Here is a 20,959-nt window from a genome sequence, read left to right as displayed (position 1 = left end):
ATGCCGTGCTGTCTTATTATATTCCAGGAATACATGAGGAAGTGCGAGCAGCTTCCCATCCACCCTTATAATCCTGCTCAAATGATTCTTGCCCAAGTCTTCTCCCCAAGGCTCCCACCTCTTTAATTCCTGCTCTGTCATCATCTCTACGTCTGAATCTTTTATTATTGTTGTTATTGGAAACTGTCTCTGTAGTCCAGGCTATCTCTGAGCTGAGGATGACTTTGAACTTCTAGTCCTCCTGCCTTGACCTTCCAAGTGTTGAGAGTACAGACAGGTACCACTCTGTCTGGCTTATACAGGGCTGAGTCTCATCACTAAGATGAGATGATGTATGATGTACTGAGATGTATGTGAGTGTGTATGCACATGTTCATGTGAGGGCCACACACATGCTATGGTACTCCTGTGGATGTCAGAGGGTCACCGGGTAACCTAGACTATTAGTCCTCATCTTCTACTTCACTCAAGGCAGTTTCTTACTGTTTCCCCACTGCACATGGCAGGCTATCTGGCCTGTGGGATCCTGGGAATTCTCCTGTGTCTGCCTTTCATCCCACTATAGGAGCACTGCAATTCTGTCCTGGGGTCTCAAGCTTAGGTCCTCACACTTGCACAAGGAGTCCTTCACAGTCATTTCTTTTATCCACGGGTCTATATCTTCTTTGCCAGAATTGACTTAAATGCACACTTATCACTTCTAATTAAAGCTATTTTTTCTCAAGGGAAGTGTGCCTTTACTAAGTTTTCTTAGTAAGAAACAACAGTGTCAGCATTTATTTCTGATTAGTAGAATCTGATACAAGATGAGTTTAAAAGGTTTTGCAAACTAGCCTGTCACTTTAACTGTTATTTAAAACATAAACTATATAAGAAAACATCACGCTGGCGTGATTACACATTACTGTCTCCAAGTTCAGTGCACGGATTTAGAAAGGCAGTCCTTACAAGTTACAGACCGTCTGGACACAGATTTCATTAAAATATTAACATATGGAATGCCACTATGTTGCAATTATAGGTAAAATGTATCTTATAAACACAATGGTTCACCATCCATCTAGACAAAAACAGTCTAAGCAGAAACACATTTTCCCATTTGTTTCTAAGACTTTAATGCCTTCTTTAGGGCTCCAAATGTCTATTCCGACTTTGAATTGTAAAGTCATTTCAAAGAAAACTCAACTTTCAAAAAGGGTATGCAGACTGGGTTGAGGGGAGCTATCCTGGTGTGGTACATGAGGGCATATTTGGGTTTCTTAAGTACTGCTGACCTGTAAGTTGTGAAAAGGATAGGTAGATATTTTATATAATGAACAAACGGAGCCTCTGAGTGGTGCTGGCATTCACAGATACTCACCTTGGTGGGAATCAGCAAATGTAGAAGCCAGAGCAAGGATGCTTCAGCCATGGTCCAGTTCTCATTTCCTTGGGGACTATGAAGTCAGAACTCTCTCTTCCAACCATTTCTGGGCCTGTCTCGAAGGTCCAGCTTGTGGGCTTCTGGGGAGATAGTAAGAAAAGTGCTTGCTCTGTAAGCATGAATGTCTGAGCTCAGATCCCTAGAACCTGCCTAATAATTAAAAAAGCAGGGTGCAGTGGTATATGTCTATAGCCTCAGTGACATGGGCACATGAAGAGATAGGAGGATCACTAGAGCTCATAGGCTAACCAGCCTAGCAGAATTGGAGAGCTCCATGTTCAGCAACCTGTGTCAAAAAACAAGGTTTCGAGGAAGATAACCAATTTTGACTTCCGATATCCACATGCATACACACACACACACACACACACACACACACACACACACACACACATATATATATATAGAGAGAGAATATATATACCCATAATAAATAAATAGTTTAGCTTCTAGTCCCTCTCCTTGGAGACCCAGCTACCCAGAACAGAGACTTCCCATTCCTTCATCAGAAATCTCAGAGAAAGGCGAAAGGCGTTTGCAAACCCCACTTCCACTTGTGGCTATCAGGATGACTGTTTATGCTGTTAACTTATTAAATGTAATGTGAGGTGGCTTTTAAGTGCTGGGAAGGAAGTGAAAACACTTTGTTCTTCTTGGACCAGTACATTAAGAAAATTACAGCGTGGCAGGGACTGAATATGAATGCATGAGTAGTCACCAGCTTCCCTCCCTTTTCCAGGAAGGTACCCTGCTGTCTGGAGGCAGCGGAACTGGCAGGGTAGGAATACTAGAGACTCAGTGCAAAGGGGTGAAGATTCCTATCCAAACGAGAAGACCAAGATAGAGAGAGAGGAGTGGCAAGACAGAGGGAGAGAGCCCTGACTGAATGGGCTCAGAAAGGCAGATTAGGGGGAGCTGGATTTTAGACTGCCTCACATATGACAGTTGATGCTTTCTGCTTAGGGTCTTATTGATTGATGCTTTTGTTTGAAAATTCAAACTTATTCTTTTCCTTGCCGCAGAGATTTCATTTTGTTTTCTTCTGAGTGTGTTAACACGGGTCAGCGAGTGGCCTGTTTCTGACGTGTGTTACAACGGCAATTATTGTATTGAAGCAACAGTGTACCCAGTGTGTTTCAGGGAATGTGAGTCTCAGGGGATGCACTGCAGAGGAGGCCTTCTTGGGGAAAAGAAAACAAAACGGGGGGGGGGCGCAAAAAGAATACTAGCATTCAAGACCTTGCTTTCTGAAGTTCCGAGATGTTCTGCAGTAAACAGTGAACTACGTTCTTTATTTTTAGACCCATCTTTTCTGTAAGCAATGGGCATAGAAGACTCAAAGAATTTGTATTCCATGGAATGCCATTGGGTTACACCATTCCAGAATTTTCCACATTACAGAGTTTCCCTCCCATCTGCAGTGGGCTCCCATCCAGGGCACATCCGGTGTAACTTTAGACTGTCTCCTCACCCAAGTGAGCATCGGATGGAGAAATCCCGGCGTAGGAGATGTTCTTTCTCCTTGTCTTGGCAGGGAAGCCATAGATGTTTTGAAAGTAGCTTCCACGTGCACCGTCACCATCATCTCTCCCACTAAGTGATCCTGAGAAGGTTTTTAACCTCTCCATGTCCCAACTTCCTCATTAGCAAAATGGAGCTAATAATAGCCACCCCATAGAGTAATGTACATAAAACACTTAAGGCGAGGTAACAGATGGTGGCTACTGCTGTTATTAAAGAACCCACCACACTTTTCAGGAAGAAACAATGTATTTGAGAAGATGAGCTTCCTCTAAGTGGAAGCCTTTACAACAGCTCCGTTCAGGTGACAATCACACCATACTATACTAGTGTCCTGGCTAGTTTTATGTCAACTTGACACAAGCTAGAGTCATCAGAGAGGAGGGAGCTTCACTGGAGAAACTGTCTTTATAAGATGGGGCTGTAGATGGGGCTGGGTTCTATTAGAAAGCAGACCAGCATTTTCTTAATTAGTGATCAATGGGGGAGGGCCTAACCTAGTGTGGGAGGGGCTACCCCCCTCTCCCCCGAGCTGGTGGTCCTCTGTTCTGTAAGAATGCAGATTGAGCAAGCCATGGAGAACAAGCCAAAAAGAAGCTCTCCTCTAGGATCACTGATCATTGCATCAGCTCCGGCCTCCAGGTGTCTGTCCAGTATGAGTTCACTGCTTTTAATGATACACTGTTACATAGAACCGAGAGGGAAAGAAACACTTTCCATCTCAAATTGCTTTTGGTCATGGTGTTTTATCACAGTAATAGTAAACCTAACTAAGACAAATAGTGTGGCCACAATAGAACCAAAACTACTCAATGGCAGTTTGTAACCCTTGTGGCAGGGTCTCAAAAGATGCACCGGGAATATTTGTTGAATGAATTACTGAAGTTTGTAGGGAATCCAAACAAGTTGACTAGGCTGTAAGTTTTACCCAATCTCAAGGATTCCTACTCAGAGCCGGTTTTAGGGGAATGGGAAGAAGCAGGGAATGGTGTGGTAAGGTCAGCCCTTGGGGAAAATAGGGAAGATGGGATTATAGTTCTGGTGGTATGCAAGGATGACATCATGTGTCTCAGGTCTCAGTAGATGAGTCATGGCCACCGCTTGTGGAACACTATGGAGACAAGCATTTTAGGACATGGTTCCCAATAGACTGACTCTCCAAGACATTAGAAGAGGTACCCATAAGTGAGCACACCCCGAGTAAGCACCAGGTTATACCAACTCTTCACAGACTTTCCTATTTTTTTGTGTGGATGAAAGGTGACACAAGCTGCTTAGAGAGCCCCATCTTTTTCTTGCCCCACTCTCGAAAGCATATCAAAATGCAATTAAGGTAGAATGGTGCTTTCAAGGCAGTGACCTTGAAATCACTTGAATTTTTTTTGGTAAAGGTTTGCTGTAAATTCTCGTGCTTTAACCATCATTCATAGCGAGTGCTAATGAGCACACCGCAGTGCTCCTTGTGTTTGTTGCATTATGACATTTAAGAATCTGGTCATTGGCAACAAAGACCCCTTTTTATCCGAGACTACAGGCTACGTTCCTTCATCAAGGGCTCAGAGAAAGGCCATGATTGTTAAGGCAGGAGGAAGAAATAGACATTTGTGTAGCAAGTGCCCAGCTAAACAATTAGGCTCACCTTACCAATAAAATCTGTTGACAAGCCTGAGAGTGGAAAAATCACTTTCACATTGTTCAAATGAGAAGGGCCACTGTCAAGATGTTTGAAGAACTGAAATATTAATCAGGATCCTCTCCTGGGCTGCTCACTCTGTGAGTCTTGGTGTGAGGAGGGAACTCAAGGTCCTTTTGTTTTAGGGTGACAACCTTCATTTTCTGTTTCCAGGGAAGGGTGTCTGGTTACCGTTCTTCTATTAACTCTCACATGATCTTTGTGTTGTAGCCTGTCCTGCGGGAACCTTCAAGGCCAGCCAGGAAGCTGAAGGCTGCTCCCACTGCCCCTCCAACAGCCGCTCCCCTTCAGAGGCGTCTCCCATCTGCACCTGCCGGACTGGCTATTACCGAGCAGACTTTGATCCCCCAGAAGTGGCGTGCACTAGTAAGTGTCTAGTAAGGGCTGTGGGCTGGGCAGTCTGCTGCTTTGTGCAAATGTTGAAAGTGTAGCAGGGGGAGAGACCAGGTCACACCCTCCCTGGAATTGCTAAGTGGGGGTGCTGGCCACGGTGCTGAAAGAAAGAGCTTTCTGGTCTCAGCCTCAAACTGTTGGCTAAGATTGACTTCTTTCACACTCCTCTTTCCAGATGAAAGAATTCTCCTCTCACACACATCCAGGGCAACTTCTGCCCACCAGATTCTAACACTGCCCACCTAAAGTGTTGTTGATGTGTAAAATCAAAATCTACCCATGCACTGTAATAACTAGTAACTCTTGCATTTCTCTCCTCTAAGATGCCCCTCTCTTCTGGTCCCTGCAATTGAAAATCACTCTTCAGAGTATCTCCCCTATGTTTGTTTCCCTTGAATTCTCATAGTTTTAGCTACTGTCTATTCATTTAGCTACTAAAGGAAAGTCCTTGTGTATCAAATCTCTATGTTTATTGCCTGTGTCCCTTGTCGTGTCCAACACCTGATCTCTTGCCAAATGACAAGACCAGAAGCCGGACTACAGTGTCCATCTAGTGTCCCAAATTCTAGAGTCTGAGGGTTAATGTGTCAGCTATCTTCACTCTTCCATCATCTGAGGTAGAAAGAAACGCAGCCATTCTTCTGAAAGCAGAGGAACGGCTGTACTCTCTAGGAAGGGAAAGCGTAATTTCCTCCTGGTCTTCTTTCCCATAAGAACAGAAGGCAGAGACCATGGTTCTCCCCGAGCAGCACTTTATACAACTTTTCCTTCTCTAAATGTTAAAGCCCCGGAGCAGAGATGTTCTCTCCTCTCAGTATTCCCATTGCATTCTAGGATCAATACTGCAGGTCAGACTGTAACCAGACTACAACTTTCTTCCGCACTAGATGTTCTGGGGTGGCTCACTGTGAGCATGCCCCATCCCATAGCCAGTTCCCTCTCAGTCCAGGGAAGAGGGCCACAGAGATATATTTCATGCACACAATTTGATAGACAGAAAAGAAAACTCATCTGGGTAGAAGAATTTCTCAGTCCTGGCCTTGTAGCATATATAACCTTTGCTGGGTGCAGAGGAGAAATGAAAGCATCTTCTAGATCAAGGTCCTGCGCTCAATCGATGCTTATAGATTTGAGCTGAGGAAAAGCTCATCGTCTTGTAAACTGATTTCCCCGGCCTTCCTTTTCAGGTGGGCAGAGATTGACAGAAATGATTCCTCTCCTGCTGCCCAGAGTCCCTGTCTTTCTGTGGTGTTGTCTCCTCTTATGATTTCTAAGGGCCTCTTGGATGGCAATCTTCCACGAGCCAATATTGCCTAAAAAGCAGTATTGAATCACTTTAGATTCCATTAAAGATGCTAAATCACTACCTGGGTGCCCAGACCAAACACCAGCCTGCACAACAGGCAAAGCCTCTGGCACTTGCACTCCTGCTCACAGCCTCTGACCAGGCTCCATCTGCAGATCAACTCATCCATATACAGGCCCTTAGCTTCCCGCTTCAGGGGGCAAATCGTCAACTCACCCAGCCTCGTGATAAGGTTACCTGGAAGAAGTCAGTCCATATAGCCAGAGGCCCAGAATGCTCATGCGTGTTTATCTTCTGACATTTATTTATCAATGTTTATCTTCTAGGCCTCCTACCTGATAGAACTATAGTATCAGTTGTTGGGGGAAATACGAATATTCCAATGCCTCTGATTTGAGCATGGAAACTCCTCACTCCACACCACCCAGATCCTGAAACCAGCTTTAAATTAGACCATGCAGGCCTTCCCCTCCCACCTCTGGTCCAGCTAGCTCTGGAATACTCACCAATGGGATTCCACTGTACTGTCCCCTTCTAATCTTTATGGGGAGGGAGTGTGTCACCGTGGCGAGTGCACCTTTACACACACCCCTTTCCTTGTGCCTCTAGATTAGAGAGGGAAGCGTCAGACTACAAACTGCTAAATCAAAGCACACTTGGACAATCAAAGCACAAGACCATCTCTGGACTCATTGCCTCTTATCCTGGAGGGGGGCAAGCACTCGGTGAGGAGACTCAGGGAGCAGGACATGGGTACAACACAATGCTAGGCAAAACATGCATAAATAAAGCTACTATTTCCCCGAGCCTCATTATATATTTGATTTATTGTGTGCCAGGGAAGTACTGTATGAAAAAGTCAATTTGTTGGCTTTTATATTCTCATTAGGGTTTCCTTTAAAAGCATTCTAATTGGAGGTGCCATCTGTTCTCTTAAAAAGGCATGGCACATCACCAGAGTAAATAATTTTTAAGATTCAAGGAGAATATGTAGAGCGGTTGAGGGAAGGCACAGCCCTGCACTGTGGCCTTGGGGCTCCTAACTGAGCCCAGCAAGTCTAGTGAGACAAGTGTGCAGGAGTGCGAGCCCAGCCGCAGGGGCCGGTGGAGGCCTGGAGCCAGGAGGACTGGTTCAGCTTGCAAAACGAAGGCTTCGTCTGTCCCGTCAGGAAGCAGCTGTAGGCCGCCTGGGTACAGAAGGCGAAGAAGATCTATATTTATAAATGTATGGGGACGGTGAGCATCTGTCTGCCCGGTTCTGTGAACCAGAGGACAGAGCAGACAGGAGAGCCCAAGAGCCAGCTAGACCGTTGGAGGGCCTTGGGTCTAGCTTCTGGCCATTGTGCTGTGTTCAAGTGAGATTACGTCAGCAGTCTACTCTTTTCTATAAAACATTTTATAGATATATTTATAGAAAAACTTTATAAATATAAAACATGCCCTGTGCATGGTTGCAGCACTTCTGCTACGCTAAGGATTATGAACAAGTGTTCAATACTAAGGATGGAGCCTCTGGTCTTTTCCTTACTAAACAAACATATTCCCTCTAAACTAACATCTCACACCATGCTTCCTGATCTGCCTTTTGATTTTATTTTATTATTATTTTTAAGCTTATGTCTCCTTAAGTTGCCAAAGGAAGCCTGTGGTAACATGTTTGCCTCAGCCTTCTTAGTAGCTAGGATCACAGCCCTGCTCACTGGACCTGGGAAGAGCAAATATTTCTAATGAATCCTGTCAATCTTTGGGGACATCACGTATATGCTGTATATTTGTAATGTTGAAATGTTTCTGCAGACCTGGAATGAGACGTTGGTTGGTAAAACATGGAGGATGTGAGTCTAATCCTAGAACCCACAGAATGGAACTGGATATGGTACTGTATGCTCACAGTCCCAGGGCTGGGGACAGTCGGAGCCAAGGCTCAGTGGCTAGACAGCTTGACCTACTTGGTGAGTTTTAGCACACACACACACACACACACACACACACACACACATACACACACACACACTCACACACTCACACACACTCACACACATACACACACACTCACACACACTCACACACATACACACACACTCATATACACACACTCACACATTCACACACACACACTCATGTACACACACACATTCACACACACTCATACACTTACACACACATACACACACACTCACATACACACTCATATACACACACTCACACACATACACACACTCACACACACACACTCACACACACTCACACACATACACACACTCACACACACACTCACACACACACATACACACACTCACACACACTCACACACATACACACACTCATATACACACACTCACACACACATTCACACACACATACACACACACTCATATACACACACACTCACACACACATTCACACACACATACACACACATACACACTCACACACATACACACACACTCACACACACTCATATACACACACTCACACACATACACACACACTCACACACACACACACACTCACACACATACATACATACCCACCCACACACATACATACACACACAAACGTGCATGTGTGTGATTAATTGCTCTCACAAAGGAATGTGTATGAACACACATGCACATAGGCACATAAAAGTTTTCATTAATCCCACCTAAACATTGACAGTGGGAAATTCTGTAGCCCTGTTCAGGCTTTTTCTTATTTTCTTTTCCTTTTGGTTTTTAAATTAGTTAATTTATGTATACACTTACATCCCAGTGTCAGCTCCCTCTTCCTCCCCATCTCCTCTCAGTTCTCCCCCCTCAAAATTTCTCCACCCATTCTCCCCCACTCCTCACACCAGTCTCTTCCTCTCTCACTGGGGCTAAACAAGGTGACTCAGGGGAACAGGATCAGCAGGCACACAACAAATTTAGGGACAGCCTCTGCTCCAGTTGTTGAGGGACCTGCGCGAAGACAAAGCTGCACATCTGCTATGTATGTGTGGGAGTGGGGTGTATTCTTTTGAATCTACTAGGAGACCTAGAAATTCTCTGGGTGTCTGAGAGGCTCTGGAAGCCTTGTCTATCCTGCCGGTCTTTGAGGCTCATCAACAAATTCAGTGGGATATGGGTGAATCCCAAGGCAGGATTAAAGGGGCAGTGTGGAGTCTACTGACCTCAGGGATATAGACAGAAGAGGCTGTTCATTCCTACAGAGTCTGAATTCATATGACTTCTATTGGCCTGCAGATACTAAATTCCCCCTTCCTTCCTTCCTCCCTCCCTCCCTCCCTTCTCTCCCTCCCTCCCCTCCCTCCCTCCCCTCCCTCCCCTCCCTCCCTTCCTCCCTCCCTCCCTCCCTTCCTTCCTTCCTTCCTTTTCCTCCCACCTGTCTGTATCTTCCTTTGCCCAGGGCTACAGGGTTATATCTCTGGCATTACAGGGCCTGGCCAATGGATCCTTGGCAAACTCTGGCCCAATACTTTCCCATACACTCCCAGATGAGTTCATCCTCCTAGCTTAAGCCATGCACAGGGTGAGGTGGGAGTTTGGGGGGAACAGTTAAAGGTGGGCTTCAACTGACCCCTTTTCCCTTCCTGGCAGTGAAACTTCAGAGGAAGTCTGGTGATCTAGGCCCTTGTACTTCACCATTGGTGAGGGGGTCCCAAAGGATCATTTTCTGTAGGGACCTGAGACAGAAGGGGAGACTAAGGAAGCATCAGGGACAGTGTTGTGTCCTAGCAGCATGGAGGGAGGTCTAGGAAGGTGCGGAGGAGCCAGTTCTAAGCTTTGAGCTTGCTGTGATTCAGTAAATATGGTTTCTGCATTGCCATCATGACTCTAGGAGATGCCAACAACCATATTTTTTTCCTGCCTCTACAGTACACTCAACACTGAAGATTTCTAGGGCCCTTAAAGGTCTGGGCATTTCTCCCCACCAACAAACAAGTAAGCCTGCATCAGTGGGAACCAACTACAGATTCTTTAATCAATCTGTGGTCTCAAGCATCTACCCATCTACACACAGCCAATGCCTGGTCCTACAAGGCTACTCCTCAGCTTTGGATACTAATCAGAAACCCCTGGTGCTTGAGCCTGTGCTCCTGAACAGTCAATTATATAAATTGAGGTTCCCACAAACCCCAACTTTAATTTGACTAATGTACCCAAGCCGTTCACAAGACCGTGAAAGACAGCATTTGCAGCTCATCATAAAGAATTTCACAAAGGGGATGGGTACATGAATGCACAGATGAAGTGAAGCCTGGACCGAAAGAAGCCCATAGAGGTGCTAGAAGTTCTCTCAACCCAGTTGTTTGGGGATTTTATGGTTATGGAAATCTATTACCCACCCCTGATTGTTTACTTTCTTGGCCATTGGCGATCAATTTAATCATCAACCCCTTTCTCTTCCCCAAGATCAGGGGCTTAGAAAAATCTCCCCTCCTAATACTGCCTTAGTAATCAGTTCCCATCCTGAAACTTCTCGCATTTAGATGTCTGATAACTATGGGGATGCTAAGGACTTTAGGAGCTGTATACTAGAAAAGATGTAGAGAACAAAGACTAAACACATCTTCATAGCATCTGTTTTCTCCTGCTGTTCACCTGGTGCATTGCCCAGAGGCCCCAGAACCCTAGTAGTCCTGGAGTGTCTAAGATGCCCTTATCTTGAGAAGGTCTTGAGGAAGCACACAGACTAAGCCTTTACTCACTGTGTTTCAAAGGTGGACTTGGGTGCTTCATTGACATCTTGACCTTCTCCTGCCTTCTCCATGACTTGACCTCATTTCCTCACTGTCCCCCATCTCCCGTTTCTTCTCATACTCTCATTCTATTCTCTGTGCCTCTCTAAGTTGTTATGAGGATTAAGAAAAATCATATTATAGCATCTTTGGCCCTGTGCCTGGTTCATAGTAAACTCTCCATCGACGTTAGAACTTGCTTTGGTTATATCCCTGGAAAGTGTGAAGAAGACAGTGCAGTTTCCAGCAAAAGAGGATGTTGGAGATCTGGAAGTAAAAATGATGTGTTTGGAGTGGGGGTGGTAGTGGCAAGTTTCGGTTCAGTCCTGAGAAGAACCCACTGGCCGCCCATAACCGTGACCTGAAGACCCCTGGTGACAAGGGAGCAGTTGACCTCCTATACTTAGGTGTGCTGTCGGGAGGGAAGGGCATAGGTAAAGCCCCCGAGTACCTGTGCAACTATGTCACTAAAGGCTGTTGGAGCCAGAAGTTCAGCAGGAGCGATGGCCCACAAAGCTGGATTTCAGTTCTTCTGTAAAGAGGAGGATCTCGTGTTACCTAGGCTGGCCTTGAACTCCCTATGTAGCTAAGGACGACCTTCAGTTCTCGGTCCTATCAGTCCTATTGCTGCTGCCTCCCAACTGCCGAGATTGCAGGTGTGAGCCACCCCACCTGCCTCCATCAAATGACAAGAGAAGGTCAAGATGGTAAGGGGACCACGGCAGAGGCAGCCAGAGGGAGCAGACGGGAAGAGAGGAGGAAGGGCACAGCCAAGCGAAACCAGGCATCGGGTTGCACAGCTTCATTTTAAATAATTTCTAGTTTACCAGGGGATGGAATGGAAAGGAGGAATTTATGAGGCAAACGAAAATAGATAATTATGCCTTATAAAATTGCTGTCTGTGAAAAACTGTGCAGAAGGACTGGTGTGAAAATAATTACCTTGTTACATTTCTGACCGCAAAAACCCTTTTTTCTGTCACCCACACGGGAGAAATTTTGATGGATCACAGAGGCAAGCCGGAGCTTGTCCTGCTCCTTTTACTCCTTCTTCAAGTGCATTGAGGTGTCCCTTGGCAGCTTTGGATGGAGAAATAGAATGAACAGGGGGCCTCAAGGTGACTCGGAAGAGAAGGTACAAGGGCGGCCACCCCTGTAAGTCTCCCTGGAGGCTGTCCCTGATCTACCTTTTGACCTGTAGAGAGGCAGGGAAGCTGAGTGGCAGGAGTTAGGGGCTGTGAGTCTGGCTCCCGTGCTGTGAGAATGAGGTAGGTTCTGGTGCCTTCTGGGATATGGCACTTCCTCATTGGAAAAATTAGCTAGGATAGAACTCACACCATAGGATGAAAACTCAGGTCTCACTTAGCTAGTGCCGACCTGTTCAGGCGAGCTTGGGGCGGGGCTCTGAGAGCAATGCTGGGAAAACTCACAGGGAGGGTGGTGGCAATCTGCTGCTGCGTTCCCTCTTGAAGGGTTAAGAAGCACCCCTCACTCTTTTCTCTTGGTTTATGTTTTATCTTTTAAGGGGCTAGTGTGAGTGTGTGAGTGTGTGTGTGTGTGTGTGTGTGTGTGTATGTCTGTCTGAGTGAGTCTGCATATACCTTTGCCCACCTATGTGTGAGTATAAGTGTGCTTCTGTGTGTGTACTTTTTATGTGCCTGTGACTGGGCATATGTGTATCTGTGTGTGGGAGTGCATATACGTGGAGTGTGCCTGATTGTGTAATGGCCACACATGTGCAGATGTCTGTGTATACCTGTGTATATTCGTGGAGGGATATGCCTGTGTGAGTATGTGAATGTATATGTGTATGCTGTGTTTGAGTGTGCATGAAAGTATAACTTGTGTGTAATATGTATGTGTATGCCTGTGTAAATGTGTGAATATATATGTGTGTGCTAATGAAAGTATGCCTGTTTGTTGATGAAAATATGTCTGTAAGTGTATGGTTGTGTGAGTTTGATTGTTTGAGTGTTCCTGTGTGAGAGTTTGTGTGAATGTGTGCATGAGTACCATATGTGCCTGTATACCTATGACTATATGTGTGTATGTGTGCGTGCGTGCATGCGTGTGTGTGTGTGTGACTATATGCAAGTGTGTATGCATGTGAATATGTGGAATACATGAATGTGTAGAAGGGTTAGGGCTGTGAGTATATGTGCCTATGTAATAGTTTAGAGTGTTGGGGAGGGGAGTGTGTGTGTGTGTGTGTGTGTGTGTGTGTGTGTGTGTGTGTGTGAAAGTGAAATTGCATGAGAGCACTTGAGTGTGTGAATAGACTTGTGTTGAGTGTATGTGAGTGAACCTGTGTGTAGGTATGAGTGTCTGTGTGGGAGCAGATTTGTCTGAGAGTGTGGGTGAATGTTTGAATGAGTCTGTGTGCTGGGGTAGTCCCAGGTCTCACTGGTCCTCAGAGTAACCAAACCTTCTCCGGCATGTCTTTTCATGCAGTGTTTACTGAGATGGTCAGAGCAGTGTGCAGTCCCACAATGCACAGCGTTAGCTGGGGATGAGAGTGAACCGCGGCAGAGAACAGGATGGGAAGTCTGGAGTACACGCGTCAGTAGAGCCTGGAGCATATATGGAGGGTTCAGAGGGTTGGTGACAGGCCTCACCCCTCAGGCCCCCAGCACACTGAGGCTGCCTACAGGGAGGGACTCTTGGAGCAGGTAGGCAGGAAAGCTCCCCGTGCTATCAAGACTCTTCACCTAGGACAGAGATATCAGTTGGGAACTTCTTGCTGTTTGGATGCTACGCGTTGGAGATGCTTTTAAATATTTCCGAAAGTCAACGTTTTCTCACGCATTTGTCTGTTAAGATAGGGTTGTCAGCAAACTCAGAGGAGGCTGTTCTCTTCAAAATTAGCTCACTTTTTGCTGACCAGAGCTTTAGTGAAGGGATCTCCATATGCCTCAGTGTGCTGCAAGAGAGAGAGAGAGGTTTGATGTCACACTGATGTAGGTTTTTGTGTTGTACATTTGAAAAATCATTTGGTTTTCAGTGTATGTGCATGTGCTTACATGCATATACATATGTATGTATGTTCACACGGAGGCCAGAGGTCAGCATAAGTATCTTCCACCTTAGGTTTTGAGATATGATTCACGGTACCTGGTGCTCACCCATTTGACTTGACTGGCTAGGGACTCACCGGTCTCCACCAGCACTGGTGTGCACTGCTGTGCCTGATTTTACAATGCATGCTGGGAAAATGAACTGAGTTCCTTTTGCTTGCACAGAAAACTCTTCACCCATGGAGCCATCTCTTAGCCTCCATTTTTGTCTCTGACTAGGAGACAGTCTGCTTTCTGTTTGTTTCTTGAGGAAAATCTAAGCAAAGGCCGTAAGCCATCAAGAGCCAGGGCAAGATGCTTTCTGAACCCCGGGTCTGGCCTCACACCCAGCATCAGCTTGGTAGATGGTTTGTATATATGGATGCAGAAAGGAAAGAAGGTGGCTGCAAGCTGCAAGCTATTTATAACTGTCACTCTGTCTTGAGAAGGGTCAGCATCGCCAGTGTAAATGTGCTTTTACACTCCTATAGTCTGACATTTCTTTTCGCAGGGGCTTGTCCGCAGTGGGTCTAACCCTTAGGAAGCCCTGTACTGCTTGAACTTCTAAGCTAATTGCCAAACACTCTTTGCTGACCATGCCTCAGTGTTTTGTGGTCGGAGCACTCAGGGTAGCAGATTGCTAACATCTGGAACAGCAACAACAGGGCCTGCTTCCCAAACTTCTCCCTGTATGCTTTCTTCCTCTGGCAACCCTGAGAAAGGATTCTCCATCTTTCATTTTTTTTTAAATATTTGTGTTGATGGGCAGCTCAGACATGGTGCTAGATGGCCTGTTCTGCCGCAAGCCCTCGTTACTCATCATTGAAAAAGAACACTCCACACTCCCAGGCCTTGGGTTGGAACCTCCTCTCACACTTTGACGTTGTGCTGACCTTTGGTTGATCACCGAGGACCAATGTTTATGTTTAGTGAATTCCATGTTTAAGGAAAATTTTTCCATAATCACCTCCACTAGCTAAATATTATTTTATCTAGTTCCTCACACAAAGCATTTCCTGCAATCCTCAAGTCCCTGTCACTCTTCTGACACCTAATGTCTCACGGCTTCTTTTTTTGTGATTGTTTTGTTGTTGTTTCATTTTGTTTTTTGTTTTTTGTTTTTTGTTTTTGTTTTTGTTTTTGTTTTTGTTTTTTTTGCTTTTTGTTTCAGTATTGTGTGAAGGTCAGAGGATAACTTCAGGCTTCTTCTTCTATCACCTCCCGTGTGTGTGTGTGTGTGTGTGTGTGTGTGTGTGTGTGTGTGTGTGTGTGATATGTATGTTCTGTGCATATAAATGTGTGGGTATATGATGTGTTATATGTATGGTGGTTTGTGTCTATGTGATGTATGTATATGTGTGTGGTTTGTGTATATGTGATGTATATATGCTAGTGTTTTGTGCATATATATACACTCACACACATATGTATATGTATGATATAGTATGTTGGGTGGTGGTTTGTATGTGTGCGGCATATGCACATGAGTGTGCGAGTGTGAATGCCTCTGCTTGTCTGTACAGTCTAGAGAAGGACAGACACTGGGTGTCATCCTCTGTCACTCTCTGCTTTATTGCCTTGAGATCCGGGACACTTGCTTTCCATCTAGCCTAACCAGCGAAGTGTTAGCATCCATTTTTCTCTGCCCTCACTCCTAAATGCTTGTTTATAAGCATGGACAACCCTACCTGGCTTTTTTATGTGGGTGCTGGTGATTCAAATTTAGGGGGTCCCAGTTATTTAACAAGCACTCTTACCACCGTGCTACATCCCCAACTTCTCCACCTTACTCTTGAGACAGGGTCTGGAGCGATGTAACTGTTTCAGGACACATGTATTTGGGTCCCTTCTGTAGTTACCTCTGTGGAAATCTATGTGGTCATCATGACCCGTTTCCAAAGGCCACAAGAGAAACAGAGCTAGCTGCCCGGGCTTATACTCTTCTGCCAAGCCTTACTCTTTCTTTGAGACTCAGGCACTGATTTAAGTGTAAAGTTCCAGAGATAGAAGGGGATTGGTGTAAAATTATCTAATTTCCCTTTCCCCCCGTTTTAAAAATCAGCCTAAAGCAGTCCTTCCTAGCAATTGTGGGCCCTTTCTTTACAAGAACGTTCCTCTGAAATCTTGGACAGTGGCTCTCATGGGACATTTTGGGTTCTATTCTCCAGAAGGATGAGGGAAGATTGTTGGGACTTGGTGACAGCTAAAACCAGGGGTTCTTAGATTTCTGCTTCACTTCATCCCAGAGGAGAGGACTGTCAGTCAAGAGTGCATCTCTGCATCTGTCCTGGGCCAGGCTCTGCATCCCTTGAGAAGAGGATGCTTCTCTTCTCACACGGAATATCCTGTAGCAGTTGCCCAGCCTACTCTAACCTTTCTGCTGGACTAGAAACTCTTGAGACACAGATCTCATTTTCTCTTACTCTGAATGTGATATGGTAAATGCTCATCCCCGCTTATTGGTAAGATTCCTGCTGTTGATGTGATGCAGACCACCACAGTTAACTCCAGATTCCATCTGCTTCCCTGGTTGAGAGGTCTTGGGTAGGCTACCCAACTGCTCAAGAGTTTTGTTCCTTTTTAAAAGTAATGAGCATATTTTTTTAAATCATGCTTACTAAAAGAATGCATGCAAGACACCTCTTTAGTGTTGGACATATTCCAAGTGCCCAGTCAATTGTCTTTGCTTTGTTTTTGATGAAAAATGAGAAGCGAGCTTTGAACCCCTACATTATGCAACACAAGACACAACAATAAGTGAATAGAGAGTACCAGGGGAAGTTTGGATCTAATGATTCAGGAGAGCCCTTCTAGCTTGGCTAGATGCTGATGTCATCTTGCCCTTCTGAATCTCCCTGAATCATCTTCATCTCCAGCTCTTTAAGGGGATCCCAGCTGACTTTTATAAGTACCGCACACTAACTGATTGTGCCACTGAAGCATCCCCCAGCTGACTTCTGAGATCCCCATGCAGGTTGGCTCAGTACAAGATTTTGGTTCAAATCAGCCAAAGGCCAAACCCGTGTTTCAGTGTGAAGTAGGAGACTGAGCTATTGCTGGGCCTGAGGCCAATGTCTACTGCTCGGAACTTTTCTGGGTCACCACTGCTACTCAGACTGGTATTGGTTCACTGTACCCTGTTGTTGACTGCTGCCCCTGCCAGGGATCCAGATTCAGAATCTACCCTTAATTCCGTTAGACTGGTTGTGTCCGCGTCTCAGACTCAAACTACCATCATTACTCGTCTCAAAGTCTATCCTAACATATGAACTTAAAATCCACTAGAATCAATGTATGCTGGGTATGCTCATCCCCCTGTGAGCGGATACAGGTCCATCCCGTTGTCTTGTTAACATAAACAGTGCTCCTGTGGCGCACGTGCACAAGCAAGCCTTAGGGAGCACATATTTACCTCAAGGCAGAATTGCTGGATTATAGGTACTTAGCAGGTCAGTGGATATGTTAGTGAGACTTTTAATCTGTGCCAGTTTAACTGACCTCCTTGTTGTTTTGTGGATATGTGAGTGGGTGTTGTTTAATATATCTGCTGGCCAGTTTATTCTGTCTGTGTATAGCCCTTGCTTTTTCTATTTTTAAGCTGACTCTTAAAAACCCACTAATTACTTGTGGCACCTTCCTCTCTAGTCTCCGCTTATCTGTAACTCTATTGTGGGGACATTTTCTGTCAGATCTAAGTATTTTTGAACTCAGATCTGACCATCTATTTCTTTCTGGCATTGGGGTTTTGCCTGATGACTTTGTGTCTGGCATAAAAATACTATCTGGGAAAGAACTGGAAGAGCTTGAAGGGGCTCGAGACCCCATATGTACAACAATGCCAAGCAACCAGAGCTTCCAGGGACTAAACCACTACCTAAAGACTATACATGGACTGACCCTGGACTCTGACCCCATAGGTAGCAATGAATATCCTAGTAAGAGCACTAGTGGAAGGGGAAGCCCTGGGTCCTGCTAAGACTGAACCCCCAGTGAACTAGATTGTTGGGGGGAGGGCGACAAGGGGGGAGGAGGATGGGGAGGGGAACACCCATCAAGAAGGGGAGGGGGGAGGGGGATATTTGCCCGGAAACCGGGAAAGGGAATAACACTCAAAATGTATATAAGAAATACTCAAGTTAATAAAAAAAATACTATCTGGGAAAGTGTCTGTGTTTAACTTATCCTTGTATTTGGAATTTATCCTTGTATAGTATGCAATATTGACATTTGTGTTTATATTATTAAAATGCAACAGGACATCAGCCCCAGCAGAACTGTATACATCTTAGTGAGGAACTCCCTTCACTATAGAGTGAACACACATGCCAAGGTGTCTGTACTCTTTGGCTTTGATTGCCTGGTCTGTTCAGATACCAGTTTTAAAGATGGTAGCCTTCTGACATATTTTAATGGCTGACGAACCAACCCTCTGAATAGCATTCATTTCTAAAACATCCTGTCACTTACTAAAAGATGTTCCCTTTGAAGATAGGCCTTAGAGCTAGTTGGGTACATTTCATTATGCAATCCTGTTTAATGGGAATTGCACTGGGTATACAGATCACTTGGAAGTGACTGTCTTCTCTATGATGTCGAGCCTTTTCATCTGAGGACATGGCAGTCAAGTTTCCTTTTATGCCCTTCAGTAAGGTTTTATGGTTGTATTATAAAGGCCTTGTGAGATTTGATCCTAGGTATTTTATTGGCTCTGCGACTTACTGTGAATAGATGCTTTTTTTCATTATTTTTTTAAAACAAGCAATCACGGGTAATAGATGCTTTGGTAACTTGGAGAGCAGTGAGCCTCCCTCTACTGGCAGAATCCAACAGAGGCTGACCGCCAGGGTGGGACAGAAGAGGGGCATTTGCCACCTGGGACACACTAACTTCTAAGATTACTTTCCACTCTAAGATCTAGAGTGTGAAGGAAGTGTCAGAATCAGGACTTGAATGCTCCATGGCTTCCTGAGATTCCTGCCTACAATTTTCCAATTCTTTATGGTTTTGTATGGGTTAGGTGGTAGCTAGACAAGTTCATTCACTGGAGCTGGGTCATCTACATAGTGAGTTTGAGGCCAGCCTGCACCCAATGAGATCTTGTTTCAAAATGAAATAGGTAAGACAGGACAGGACAGGACAGGACAGGACAGGACAGGACAGGACAGGACAGAACAGAATAGAATGAAATAACATATACTTTGGTCAGTTCACACTTTTGCTTCATTGGTGCCCTATCTCTGAGACTTCACAGTGCACTGGTACCATGAAAGCCCTCGTTGGTTCTGTACTCTGGGAAAGTGCTTCTAGAGGAGCCAAGTTGCCATTCATTAATGATCCTATCATGTCATGGATCAGAGCTGTCGAGTCTTAAGATTCATAGTACCATTGCCATTGATCCAGTTTCCAAACCACTTTGGTCTCCACATTTGTACCAGCATAATGACAATCACTGAGCTCTGAATGGAACCAGCTCATTTTAAAGCAATTGAGTAATTCCAAGGGGTTCAGGTCCCAAGTGCATCCGTTAGGAATGACAGACAGAAGGAGAGGTCCATGGAGATCTTACCCTAGTAAGATCCAGCTTCCTATAATCCAAGAAATGAAGTGTTTACAAAGTCTTCTGACAGTTCAAGACTCAGACAAGATAAACCTGCTGCTCCCCAGGATAGAGAACTCCTTGGAGCCTGCATCAAGCAGGGCATCGTCTAAGATGTTGTCTGCATAGCAGAAGACCATGAAGAAGAAGAAATAATGTTCCCTGACAGGACCTTGACCTAGCCTGCCTCAGTTTTCAAGGCATCTAGCAAAGGACTTCTGAAGCTCATGTCTTTTAAAAATGACCTGATATATCTCTCCCTTTGGATTGTCTTTGGGGATTCTGAGTGTTACAGCATCAAAGCTTCCCCTCTCTACCTCATCTGTGTTTACAGCACTTCCCTTGAATGGATAGTGAGAGAACACTCCTTTGAGGTCTGTTGTCCCCTGGCTAAAGGCCTTCATCAATCCTCCATAGGTTTCTGCAGCCCTCCAGTCACCCAGCTCAGACTTGAGGCTTGAGGGAGGAACTGTCTCTTTTCCCGGGGAAGTGGAACCCATCCCCCTCTTTCTGGCAATTAGCTCTACTAAAGTTGTCTGGAAAACAAGAACTTCTCTGTACAAACACTGGTACGTGGTGAGGTACGTGACACCAGGCTACTTGATGCTCCTGAAATCTCTCAGCAGGGTCTCTCATTGTTTTGACTAATCATTTCTTTCCTATTACTAACTGTTATGGTTAGGAGAATTGCCTGTGTATGGGTCCAGTATGTCAGACTCTCTAATGAGCAGTGTATGCAGACTTGTTCACATAACCCTGGAACCACAGTGGGTTCTCCTTCCTCTAAAGAGGAGGGACTGAGATGATTGTGAACAGGAGTTTCCAATCTGCTTGTGAGCTCTGTCCCCCATACTCCCCAGATGCTCCTGTATTTTATCTGTCCCTTGTATACTTAGGGACCAGGACTGTAGCCAAGTCTCTGTGCTGGCACCCCTCAAACAGCCTCATAACTTGACTCAAGTGGTTTTTTACCTCATATTTATGCTGAGGATAATAGTGCCTCCCTTCCAGGATGTTAGGAAGATCAATTTTGCTAAGTTGTGCACAAAATGCTAAATATTGTTCTTTATATAAAGTATTTATTGAGAGAAAATTCTGAGTTCAATACAGAACTTTACTGAGTGTTGACCAAAACCGTCTCTCTGTTCTTTTAACTAGTCTCTGTAGAAATCTATTCTAGGGAACAAACAATATTAGTGTTATATCAAATCAGTGCCAGGTGGAGAAATAACCAGTGGACAAGCAATTCTT

General features: G+C 45.0%; 1 protein-coding gene across 1 annotated transcript in view; it reads left to right on the top strand.

Annotated features, from left to right (window-relative positions):
- The window catches only part of Ephb1 (Eph receptor B1), a 437,328-nt gene that overhangs the window by 281,243 nt on the left and 135,126 nt on the right, over positions 1 to 20,959 (top strand). The window contains exon 4 of the mRNA NM_001104528.1: positions 4,848 to 5,003. Within this exon, the coding sequence (NP_001097998.1) occupies positions 4,848 to 5,003 (156 nt within the window). The remainder of the gene's footprint in view (positions 1 to 4,847; positions 5,004 to 20,959) is intronic.

The sequence above is a fragment of the Rattus norvegicus genome, chromosome 8 (genome assembly GCF_036323735.1).
Source record: "Rattus norvegicus strain BN/NHsdMcwi chromosome 8, GRCr8, whole genome shotgun sequence".
Taxonomy (NCBI): Eukaryota; Metazoa; Chordata; class Mammalia; order Rodentia; family Muridae; genus Rattus; species Rattus norvegicus.
Note: the sequence above shows the minus strand (reverse complement) of the source record. Positions and strands in the feature narration are given on the sequence as shown.